Source organism: Vombatus ursinus, unplaced genomic scaffold (genome assembly GCF_900497805.2).
Source record: "Vombatus ursinus unplaced genomic scaffold, bare-nosed wombat genome assembly UNPS02011353.1, whole genome shotgun sequence".
NCBI lineage: Eukaryota > Metazoa > Chordata > Mammalia > Diprotodontia > Vombatidae > Vombatus > Vombatus ursinus.
The window spans coordinates 695197-707790 of NW_020951131.1; the positions used below are offsets into that span (position 1 = coordinate 695197).

The 12594-nt window shown below is 43.7% G+C and overlaps 1 protein-coding gene across 1 annotated transcript in view; it reads right to left on the reverse strand.

The window, feature by feature from the left end:
* Positions 1-12594, reverse strand: part of DOCK1 (dedicator of cytokinesis 1) — a 523683-nt gene that overhangs the window by 90202 nt on the left and 420887 nt on the right. The window contains exon 32 of the mRNA XM_027855939.1: positions 7467-7615. Coding sequence (XP_027711740.1) covers positions 7467-7615 — 149 coding nt within the window. The remainder of the gene's footprint in view (positions 1-7466; positions 7616-12594) is intronic.

Sequence of the window (12594 nt, forward strand, 5' to 3'; positions counted from 1 at the left end):
CTCACAGTTGCAGAATACGACCTCTTTTTGTAGGCGGTCTTTGTCAGTTGTTGATGCCAACATGGTGATGACCCTCCGGAGCTTAGTGGGGGAGAACGTCAGACAAGAGACATTCCCCTATCATGAAGCCCTGCCTTGAGCTTTTTTAAACATGTGCTTTTAAAGCGACAGCCTTGGAGAATGGAGCAAGTTATCGTCAGAAATCAGGGCTTGAAAACTGGTGTTCTGATGTGGAATCCAGGATCCTGTCCTCTCCCTAGCCCATGCTGCCCACTGAAATAACCTGGGCGAGGTCTGGCACTGTTGGCCGCTGGGGGGCAGTGTAGACTGACCCATGGACATATCTCCAGATAGCCTGGAGAATACTGGGCACAAGAAGTTGGAGCAGGCCTATAAGAGTTACCTATTATATCAAGCAGTTAAGTGGCAGCCTAGTGGATAGAATAATGCAGTTGCATTGAGAAAGACCTGAGTTCAAACCCAGCTTTGGACACAGACTTAACTGTATGACCCGAGGTGAGTTACTTAACTTCTGTCTGCCTCAGTTTCCCCATCTGTAAAATGGTGATAATAATTGCTCCTGTAAGGATCAAATGAGTTAATGTGTAAAATGCTTTGCAAGCCTTGAAGTGCCTTATAAATGTTAACTACTATTATTATTACTCTCATATATCTAAAAGATTATCAAATAGAAGACAGAAGAAACCAAAGGCCAAAAGTAGTCACAGTGGATGACTGTTACAAAGAAGCACATGAGGAAGACTTCCTTAATGATCAGAGATAACCCAAAGTGGAACGGGTGGCATCCAGAGGGAGTGGGGTTCCCCTCACTGGAGGAAAGACCAAATAACAACTTGTCAGGTTCTTTGGAGAGGGACCCCTTTTTCAAGTATAGGTTGAACTAGACAGTCACTGGCATTTGTTCCAATTTTGCTATTTTATGAATCATCAATAGTATTATATTGATACCCAAATAGAAACAGGGAGATCACGTAGCATCCGATGGAGAAAGCTAATCATGTGTTTAAGGGAAAAAAAAAAAGTACAGTACAGGCAAAGGAAATCTGAACTCTAAACCCTGTTCCAATAGGTTTGAATGTTGACTGTGAAGGTCAAGACAATCCCAGACCTTGCTGATGGAAGAAATAAAGTTAGATAATTGGATTCCTGGCAGCTCAGTTAAACACAGACCACCATTCTGGGTGAAGGCTTCTATGCTAGAAAGTGAAGGCCAGATAGAGGCCAACACACTTTAAGACTGTTTATGAAAGGCGAGTGACCAGCAGGTTGACTTTGAAGGACAGATTCTTCAGTGCATCCAGACTTGTGACTTCATCACGACAGGCAACACTGGTAGGAAGGATCACATTGCCCCTCCCCCTTACATCAGCTAGAAAGGAGGCACTTATGACTCTGAGTGCCTGAGGAAATGCCACACTCAACATCTTTGGCAGATACAGCCAACTCCATTTACATTTGCACTTGACTAAGCACCTTGGTTCCAGGTTCTTGGTGGGTAGGGGGCAGCACCCCTTCCCCAAGATATGGATAGAAAGAAAAGAAATGCTTGCTAATTGAAAATTAACAAATGGTAATAATAAGTGACTGATAAGTAACAATATATTAATTAATAATGTTAAACAAAATAAAAATTAAAAACAAAGGCATGAGAGCAAAAACATAAATTCTGCTCCCTCTGCCCCCTAAAAAAATATGCCTCATTTGGTGGTTGATCTTCCGGGGATGACTCCCACACTCCCAGAAGAGTAAGACTGATTTTCACAAAGAAGACAGCAAGAATACATAGAGCCCAGGCCCACCAGAGAATGTGCTCTACCAGCAGAGGCCAGGACACTGGGACACTCTTGGAAGAAGGGATTATGGAGGCATGGAAAAGAAAGCCTGCCATCTCTATCTGAGATTCTCTTAGGACAGTTGTAAGTTAAACAGATCGGAATAGAACTGGTCCTGAGTCTGTTTCCAAGGTGAAAACCCATTAAAAATCCAAACGCCCCTAGGAAATGAAGGAACCATTCAGAAGGCCGTGGTCCATAATGTGCCATTACCACATCTTGGCATGCTGCACACTTCAGATGAATGAAAATGCCATGGTACTTTTAGCTAAGGGCTAGTGTGTTAAATCTCAGTTTCTTGGGTTAGTCAACTATGGTCCAACAAGTCGAGTCAATAGCTCTGTACTGTACTGTGGGATTTTAAACAGTTCAGGTGTCTTCTCCCTAACTAATTAAAATCTGGGGAAAAATTATATTTAAAATTATCTTCCCCAGTCATGTAAAAGTAATATTGATTGCTTGTGCGTTGTACAGGGCTAAGCCAAGCTATCATATAACAGGCAAAAACCTCTACAGGTTGACCTGTGTGTCAAGACAAAAAGGAAATGAAGTCCTGTAGAGTATGGCCATGTTTTGGTCATAGCACAAAAGACGAAATTACCGGTGTTGTGATGGCATGTAAAGGAAATTTTGGGGTTGCTCCTACTAGCACAAATGGCATGGAGGGAGTTGCTTTATTTTTTTTTTTCTTCTAAAATGGAAAGAAAGGTACAAACATTTGCTCAGGAGAGTCAAAGACTTATTCTCCTCTTGTGCACTTCAGTTAGAGCTTAAGTTTCTTGGTAGCAGGATATGGGTGATGCCTCTCCTTTCTTAGCATCCAACATGGGTCTTGTACACAGAAGGAATTTAATAAATGTTTATTGACCTGAATTGGAACAGTTTTCAGGTAGGATCATAGATCTCAAATGGGAAGCAATTGCAAATTCAATGAAGTTCAATGTATTGTTACTTTAAATTTTATTAGTCACTCCTTTGATTTTTAGGATGTCTATTTTGGTGTTTAATTGGGATTTTTTAATTGTTCTTCTAGGTTTTTTAGCTGCACACCCAATTTGTCCATCTGCTTTTTCTTCGTTTCTTTTTTCTCGGTACAAACCTTTGGAGATTAAGCACTGCTTTGGCTGCATCCTGCAAATCTGGACATGTTTTCCCATTGTTGTCATTATCTTAAACGAAATTATTGTTTCCATGCCTTGTTCTTTGATCCGTGCGTTCTTCAGAATTAGGTTATTGTTTCCAATTGATGCTTAATTTATTATTCAAAGGCTTTTTGTTGAATATAATTTTTACTGAATTAAGGTCTTAAAAGGATGTGTTTAGTATTTCTGCAATTTTTATGCCTTAATGCATGGTCAATTTCTGCGAAGGTGCCATGCACAGGTGAGAAATAGGCATATTCCTTTCTACTCTCATTAAATATTCAACATAGGTCTATCCTATCTAACTTTTCTAAAATTCTATTCGTCTTCTTAATGTCTTTCTTGTTTACATTATGGTTAAATTTATCTAGTCCTGAGAGGAGTAAATGGAGGTCTAGTATAGCTTTGCTGTCTATTTTCTCCAATAACTTTTCCTTGAAGAATTTGGATGCCATGTCATTTGGTACATATATACTCAGTCTTGACATTAATTCATTGTTTATGGTATTTTATGAAAATGTAGCTTCCCTGAATATCTCTTTTAATTAGGTGTATTTTTGCTTTTGCTTTGTCTGAAATAATATTGCTACCCTGTCTCTTCTAACTCAGCTGAAGCACAATAGATTCTGTTCCCATTCCTTATTTTAACACTGTGTGTGTCTTTCTGTTTAAAGCGTGTCTTCATTCTGCTATCCACTCCATTTTATGGGTAAGCACATCCTACTCACTTTCACAGTTATTATAGCCAACTGTGCATTTCCCTCCACCCAACTCTCTTCATTTATCCTTCTCCTTTTTACCCTGTCTTCTCCTCAAAAGTCTGTTTTGCATCTGACCACTGTTTCCCTTACTCTACCCTCCCTCTTACCAACACCTCCTTCACTTAGTGCTTTCTTTTCTGACTTTCCTATTGAGAAAGATGAATATGTATACCCAATTGTATGTGTGTGTATATATATCTATATCTATATCTATGTATGTATATGTACACACACACGCACACACACATTTTCTTCCCTCTTTGAACCAGTTCAAATTTGAGTGCACGCACTGCCTACCCTTCCCCCCACCATAATCCTTTCCATTGTGAAAACTCTTTCTTGCATGCCTTTTATGTGAAATAATTTTTGCCATTCTTTCTCTTCTTTCCCCCTTCTCCCAGTACATCCCTCTTTCTCACCCTTCCATTCTTCTTTTGAGATCACCCCAACATAACAGACTCACATAGATGTCGCTATTTAAGTAGACTCCTTCTAAATGCCCTAATGATGATGTGGTTCTTAAGCTTTATAAGTATCATCTTCCCACATAAGAATGTCAACAGTTTAACTTTTATTAAATCCCTTAGGATTTCTCATTTGTGCTTACCTTTTTATACTTCACTTGAGTCTTATGTTTACACATCAAATTTTCTATTCAGCTCTGGTCTTTTCACTAGGAACGCTTCAAAGTCCTCTATTTCGTTAAATATCCATTCCTCCCCTACAGGATTATATTGTTTTGCTGGGTAAGTTATTTTTGATTCTAATCCTAGCTTGTTGGCTTCCAGAAAATCATATTCCAAGCCTTTTGCTCTTTAAAAGTGGTAGTCACTAAATCTGATCTTGAATGTGTCTCTAGAGGACCTGAATTCTTTCATTCTTATTGTACACAATATTTTCTCCTTGACCTGGAAACTATGGATTTTGGCTATAAAATTCCTCAGAATTTTCATTTGGGGATTGCTTTAAGAAATGACCAGTAGATTCGTTCAATGTCTACTTTGCTCTTTGGTTCTGAGATATCTGAGCAATTTTCCTTTATCATTTTCTTGAAATATGAAGTCCAGGTACTCTTTCTCTCTCTCTCATAGTAGAATAATTCTTAAATTATCTCTCTTCAATCCATTTTCCAGATCAGTTTTTTTCCTTTAAGATATTTTCTTCTACTTTTAACTCTATTTTATTGTTTCTTGATGTCTTATGGAGACATAACCTTCCATTTGCCCAAATTTAATTTTTAAGGATTTCTTTTCTTCAGTATTTTTGTGTCTCTTTTTCCAAGCTGTTAATTTTCTTTTCACAATTTTCTTGCATTGTTCTAAATTATTTTCCCAATTTTCCCTCTACCACTTTGATTTTTAAAATCATATTTTTGCCCTTTTATTTTTATCTCTTCCTTAAGCTCTTCTAGGAATTCTTGTTGGGCTTGAGTCCCCTTTGAAGCTTTGCTTGTCCATGTCTTCAAGTCATTGTCTTTTTCTGAGTTTGTGTCATGAGCTTCCCTGTCACCATAGATGCTATTATGGTCAGGTTCATTTACTGCTGATTGGTCATTTTTCCAGCCTATTTCTTGACTCTGGACTTGGAGTTGGGATCTGCTCACCACTGGAGGGAATTGGGGGCGGATCATGAGCTTGGGCTTCTATAGTTTGATCTGGGGACCTGTAAACTTTTGGTGCTTTGAAGGTGGTATGAACTAGGGAGAGGTCTGGTCACTGGCCTCCTGGTCGGTACTTTGTCCTTACCCAGGTAGGGTTCCTGCTCCCTCAAGACTGCCACAGCTCCTCTCCACATAAGAACTGGTAGGTTCTGGCACTGCCAAATGGAACCAATCCTGTGCCCAGTGTTAGCACAGGGACCCTCTGGAACCTCTTTCTGTTCAGAGGCTCAGTCCCCTTCCTGTCCCTGTGTGCTGGGCATGCCTGCTGCTGCTGCAGGTATCACCTCGAAGGCCCACAGCTAGTGCCATCTCTGTTGTACACTATACTCCCGACCAGCCCCCACCCCAGGGTCTGCAGACCTCTCTTTCTGTCTCCTAAAGCTGCCGTGGTCTGAAAAATAACTCACTATGACTTTTTGTTGGATTTTCTGCTCAGAATTCAAGTTAGCACTTTCTGTGGTCACTTTGTAGGGGAGGTTTGGAGGAAGCTTGGCAGTTGTGACCCTTCACTCTTCCACCTTGACCCCACCCCCAAGTTAAGGTATTGATAAGGGCACCACCTTCCTCCTGGTCACTCAGATGTGAAAACTTGGATTATCACCCAAATCTGAATGTTTGGTGTAAACTTTTATTCCTCATTCTCACAACCTTAATAAACTCCAGTGCCTCCCTGTCACCTCCAGGGTCAAAGATAAAATCTTCTGTTTGACATTCAAAGCCCTTCAAAACTGGTCCCTTCTTTCGTTCCCATCTTCTTATACAAGTATGCCCTCCACAGATTCTAAGGACCAGCTCCACTGGCCCATCTGCTGTGCCACGAACCCAATTCTCCATCTCCTGACTCCACCTCTCAGCCTCTTCTCTGGCTGACCCTGTACCTGTAATATTCTTCCTCCTACTGCTGCCTATTCACTTCCCTGGCTTCTTTCAGGACTCAATTCAATCCTCACCTTCCCCAAATGCCAGCATTTTTCCCTATGAGTTTACCATCTCCCTACTCCATTTACAGCTTCTATTAATTTTCATATCTATCTAGAATATAAGCCCTTTGAAGGCAGGGCTGCTTTTGCCTTTCTTTGCATTCTCAGCACTATGCACCATGCTTAGCAAACAGCAGGCACTTAATAACTTGTTGATTTGCCTTGACCATGAATGTGCTCTCTCAGTTTCTGTCTTGCTAGCTTAAGTTTAGAGATAATCACAGATTCCATGAGAGCTCTCATCTCGTGAACTGGCCTACATGACAGATTCTAGTAGGAATATTAATAAGCAAGAACATAGCAATTAGCCCTATACAAAATGAAGTTGTCTGATTAAATTCAAAATGTTAGTTGGGTAAAATGTAGGCGTTTTCATTTAGAGTGTCATTTCCCCAGGCATCTGCCAGACCCATGCTACGTTCAATTTAATTCAAAGCAATGCTTTTCCTGATCCCCCTTAATACCAGTGTTTTCCCTGTGTTGATGTTCTCCATTTTTCTTTTGCATGTATCTGGTTTGTACATGGATGTTTGCATGCGTCTCCTCATTAGACTGTGAGCTCCTCAAGGAAAGGGATTGTCTTTTGTCTTTCCTTATAACTTAATACAGTGCCTGGCACATAGTAGGTGTTTAATAAATGCTTATTGACTATTAAGACCCTACTTCCAATGTGGCCCCAGACACTTAACTGGCTATGTGACATTGTGCAAGTCACTTAAACTCTGTTTGCCTCAGTCTCCTCAACTGTAAAATGCAGATAATAATGGCGTCAACCTCCCAGGATTGTTGTGAGGATCACATGAGATAATATTTGTAAAATGCTTTGCAAGTCTTACAACAAAATCAAAATGGCAGCTATTATTACTTTACTTCCTTTCATGGAGTCTACAATCTAGACACTTTGTCCTACTTGTTCCTTACCTTCAATGCTCCATTTCCTACCTCTTGGCCTTTGTACTGGTTGTCCCCCATCCCTGGATTGTCATTTCCCAATAAAGGGCAAAGATGGCCCACGCTGGCCCCCCTTTCCATAGCCTGGCCTCCACTGCCCAGCAATATTTGGTTCTCACCATTTGGAAGCTTCTGGTAGAATGAAATTCACACTGCATCATATCGAAGAAGATGGGGATGGTCGCCTTGCGGAGCTCCGTTTCCGGAATTAATGTCATCTCCAGGATTGGACCCACCATCTCTGGGATGAACTTGATCTTGTGTTGACCTTGGAATACAGAAGAGCATGACTGAGAATTAATGAGGAATTCCTCATTTGGGAAGGGAAGAATTTAAGTCTAGAAAGCACATTCTAGTGACCAAGAGGGTGGCAGGCCCAGGGCTCCACAGCCATTGAGCTCCATTTTGAGAGGTTCTCAGCAGCATTTCTCAGCTAGACCAGACGCAGAAGTGAACTCTGTTTCAAATGGTACTAGCGCCATGATTAAAACCATCCAGCACAGCATAAGACAAACACTTTACACAAACAGAGAAAAGCGATTCAAGATTGGTGAAGGGAATGAGCCACAAAGTCAAGAAGAGCTAATGAAGGAAAGAGGCAGGAGACCCACGGCTCAGTCTAGACCCTCCCAACAGGCAGAGTCAGCCTCTGTTTTTGCCTCTGCAAAGTTCCTAACTTTTCAGTTCCCAACCCAGGCCCAATTGCAGAATGGAGGTCCAGTTCCTGGGCCTGCCCCTTTCTTACCTGCTTCCCCACCCTTCATACCTCAGTTTCCTCCTCTGTAAAAGGAGGCGATTGAACCAGGTGACCTCCAAGGTCTCTTCCAGCTCTAAACTGGTGAATCTGAAATGCTCATTGAATGACATTGGTTCCGTCAATGACTGGCGGGTTACTGTGGACAAATTGCTGAACAGGGCCCTCAGTTTCCCGTCTCCAAGAGGAAGAGGATGAATGAGCGAACCAAAAATGTTCCTTCTGGCTTCAGCCTAGGGCTGACCGGAAGGAGAACTCTTTGCAAACCTGATGACGTGGGAAATGCATGAAAGTTCAGGCCGTGGGTCTGCAGTGTCACCAGAATGGGGAATTCCTGGTGCAGGATGCCCTCCTCCAACAGGTGGACTCTAGCCTTTCTAGACCTCAGCAGGAAAGGCCAACAGAATTGTGTGAAGCTCAGGCAGTGCCTTGCCCAGGGACCGACATGGTAAATATCAGCCCCGGGATCCGAACCCAAGGGATCCTGATCAAGAATTAGCCTGGGATAAAAGAAAGAGAGCTCACCCAGGAGTCAGGAAGATACGAGTTTGAGTCCTGACCTATTCTTGGAGTCTGAAAGACTTGAGTTCAAATCCAGCCTCAGACACTAGCAGTGTGACCCCAGGCAAGTCACTTCACCCTGTTTGCCTCAGTTTCCTCATCTGTAAAATGGGTCTAATAACAGTACCCGCCTCCCAGGGCTGCGGTGAGTATCCACTGAGATCTTCTTTGTAAAACACTTAGCATCATGCTAGGCACATAGTAGGTGCTTAATAAATGCTCATTCTCCTCCCTCTCATACCAGCTATGTGACCCTGAGCAAGTCACAGCACCAACAAATGACTGGCTCCCTCCCTAAATGCTGTACTGGGATATCCTGGAAGACACCACCCTGTACAGTCATGGCTTCTTTGTGCCAAGGTCCCCAAAGCAGGAAAAGTGTCTCTGGCTTCCTCTGCGGCTGGCCCAGCAGGGGAGCCTAATTGTTCACTTGCGTGATCTTATCCTCCCACGTCTTGCCTTTCTGGGGCATGGGGCAAAGACACTAATCGAGTTCAAACACCACCTGCGATCCCTCCTGACTGACTGTGTGACCTTGGGCAGCTCACTTCACCTCCTGGGCGTCAGTGCGTGCATCTGTAAAATTCAGGGTGGAGTACTAGATCAGGGGTTTTCCCTGACTGAGCTGGAGGACAACTTGTCATTGGTTAGATGAAGATTGGCTGGAATCCGCTGAGGCATTCCCGAGTGTGACCATGGCAGCAGAGAAGAGAGCCTCCTACAGAGAAAGAACCCAGCTTTTGAGAAAGTCTGGCTCTTACCTTTTTCTCTTTGAGCTTTAGGGCAACAGTTGGGGAAGGAATTTCTTAGCTAAATACATATGTTTAGGGTTATATTGTATGTGTGTGTGTATAAAATCTATTTTATTTCCTTTTAAATCTATAAAAGAATGAAACATAATAAATGCAATTGTTAAAATCAATTATTTTGGATATTCTTTCATTAGCAAAAGCAGTTAGGGATATTTTCCTGGGTCTATCAATATTCCTTGGATATTGGAACTTAAGAGAGAATGACAAAAGGTAAGGATTTATTTTTATTTATTATTATTTATCATTCAGGTAAAAAAAAAATTCTACAGAGGTAATCAAGAATACAAACTTGGCCATTCGCACACCCCAAAGTGCCAGATAAATCTCATCATCTATAAGCCGGTTCTCATGGATCGCGCCTACGTGACTCCATTTTTCCACAGGTGAAAATTTAAAAGTGTAACCTTCAGTGGGAGAAACCTGACTAGACCTGAAATCCCATTTGCAACTTTTTAGAAATCATTCATATTTTATCTAAGGCCAATAAAGACGTGACCAGACTCCTCCGCATGGCAGCCCCCTCTCCCTGATACTTAATATTTCTGAAAGGCGTGTAAGTACTGCAAAGCATTCTTTTAAAAACGCTTCTCTGCTCAGGCTCGTGGGGACATTTTTCTGGTAGGCTGCTTCAGAGGTGTCAGAGACAATGTTTCAGGGAAGGGGTGAGAGTGACAGAGTTATTTATCAGCGGCCGTGTCTGGGACCCCACATTATACATCTGCTGCAAAGAGGTTTTATTGCTCTGAGCTCAGAGTTACAGACCAGGCAGGGACAAGGAAGTCTGTCTGGAGTTTGGGGTGGGAGGTTGCATCCTTATCTCTCCTATTTCAGGCAGAGAAAACAGGGGCCCTACTGGCATTCCCAACAGAGATTTAGAGGAGACACTGAGGTTCCCCAGGCTGAGATGAGGTAGAAACTTTGGGGGCAACAGAGAAGGGTGAGGAAATCCCCCTGGAGCATACGTGTCTTGGACATCTGAACTGAGGGCGCCCACTTCTCTTCTGGTCCAATTCATGAACTCAGGCTGGAATCACCAAGGACCAAAATGACTTCGAGAGACAAGGGGAGGGCTCCCTCCCCAAAGGCCAAGGGGGTCTGTTGGGTAGCAAGGGCTCTAAGAAACCAGACCACCCCCTAGGCTTTGGGTGCCACCTACTTCCTGCCAGTTCCTATGCCCAGACTGGCAGAAACTCCTAGAGTTCTTCAAGTGACAGCCCTGTCCCCTAGCCATAAACTGACTTGCTGGGTGGCAACAGCGGCCAGTGTCTAAATGAGCAGCATCACCAAGGGTCTGGCTCACCGCCCTGGCTCAAGCAGCCCTGGTCAGTGATGAGGGGCATATCAAGTGAACCCAGATCCAGGCACAGGGACGCACTCCATAAACTAATTCCAACGGCATCGGTCTTCCAGTTATTTATATCAAGTCATCTCCCCTGCCTCCCCCATCTCCCTTCTGCCCAGCTTCCCACAAGGCTCAGCTCAGGGGCAAGGCCCCTTCTGAACGGGGTGCTTGGTGAACCACCCCCACCCCAGCTGGGAGGACGTTCTTCATCTTCAAATTACTTTGTCATTTAGGACCAGAGATTTGGGGAGCTGGGAGGGACCTAAGAGGCTATCAGCCCCATTCCCCTAATTTTACAGATGAGCAAACTGAGCCCAAAGACACCGAGGGACTTGCTTTGAGGAAGGAAGCATCTGATGTGTCTTCCAACAGCTTGTGAAAGATGGATTAGCTTTGATCTGCCTGGCCCCAGAGGCCAGACCAGAGAGCCAAGTGCAAAGAGACCCAAGTTTGACCCCAGGAAAGCTTGCTTGAGTATCCCTGGGTAGAGGGGGCTCCTTCAGCTGAGGTGGAAAGCCCCTCTCTGGACAAGCCCGTGTTGGAGCTGATGTCGAGGGGGTTTTTATCCTTGTACAGGCTGGACCAGATGGCCCTGCTGGTCCCCTCCAACTCTGAAATTCTGTAACTCTGCCCAAGATCACAGAGGCGGGAAATGGGGGCTCACAGTCCTGACTCAGAACCCAGGGCTCTTTGCCCCTCCCCTACCCCCAGACAAGATCCCAGAGTCCTGGCCCTACAGCTGGAGGGGCCCTTAGAGGTCACTGCCTCCACCACCCTCATTTTACATGTGAGGAAACCAAGGCCCCGCGGGTAGGGACTGCACCCAGGGTTAAGCATCTCCTAAGAGTGTGAGGCCAGATTCAAACCCACCTAAGTCAATGGTCTCCCTTCAAAGTACCCAAAGCAAGGGCCTGGAGGACGGGGAATTTTATCTTTGTACTTCTCCCCTCCTCAGGGTGGCATATAGTAGGTGCGTAATTGATGTGTGTTGAATTAGACAGAATTGAATTCATCCTTTGGAAGGTTCCCCCTCCCCAGCCTTCCCGGCCCCCCATTTAGCAATAACTCTGCGGATAAAGATCTTTCTGCTTTTGGATTTGGCATGGCCTGATCCAGTATGTTTTATTGGCTCCCCTGCGCTGTAATGAACAAAATGTAAATTGAGGTGACTTCTGCGTGAGCCTGCTCTCCTGCTGGCTGCTCTGATAAATAACCTCAGAGTGGGGTAAATAACTACTTTTTTTTTTTAATTTCAGGAGAGTGGCTGCCTGTGATTTCCCCTTTCAGACTCAAAACGTGACAGGCCGAGAAAGGGGAAAACACTATTGTCTCCTTGGCGCCAGGGCATTTGTGCCTCCATTAAAAGTCAGCAGAACCTCCAGGCAACAGCTAACCAATCCTTGGTCCAGGATAGGGTAGTGAGCTAGCTTCTCCTGGGATGCTTTTATCATTAGATGCTCATGGCTGAAAATATTTGACTAAAAAAAAAATCCCCTCTAGCATTTGGTTGTGGGTTCTGAGCCAGGGATAGGCGGTGACCAGTTTGCAAGATGATCAACTATATTTTCATTTTCCTGGCACTGCCCACTGGATCAGTTTACCAATATGTTCCCCAACCAAAGTCCATTAAAAAAAATCTACACTTGAGGGGAAAGCCAGACTGTGTTCATCTGGAGAAATGCAGCTATGCTGCCCTAAGTTTCTAGAGAAAGTCTCCACAGCGATTCGAGGAGCCAGGCAGAAGCTCGGGAGCTAAGAAGCAGAGGCAGTGGGCTAAT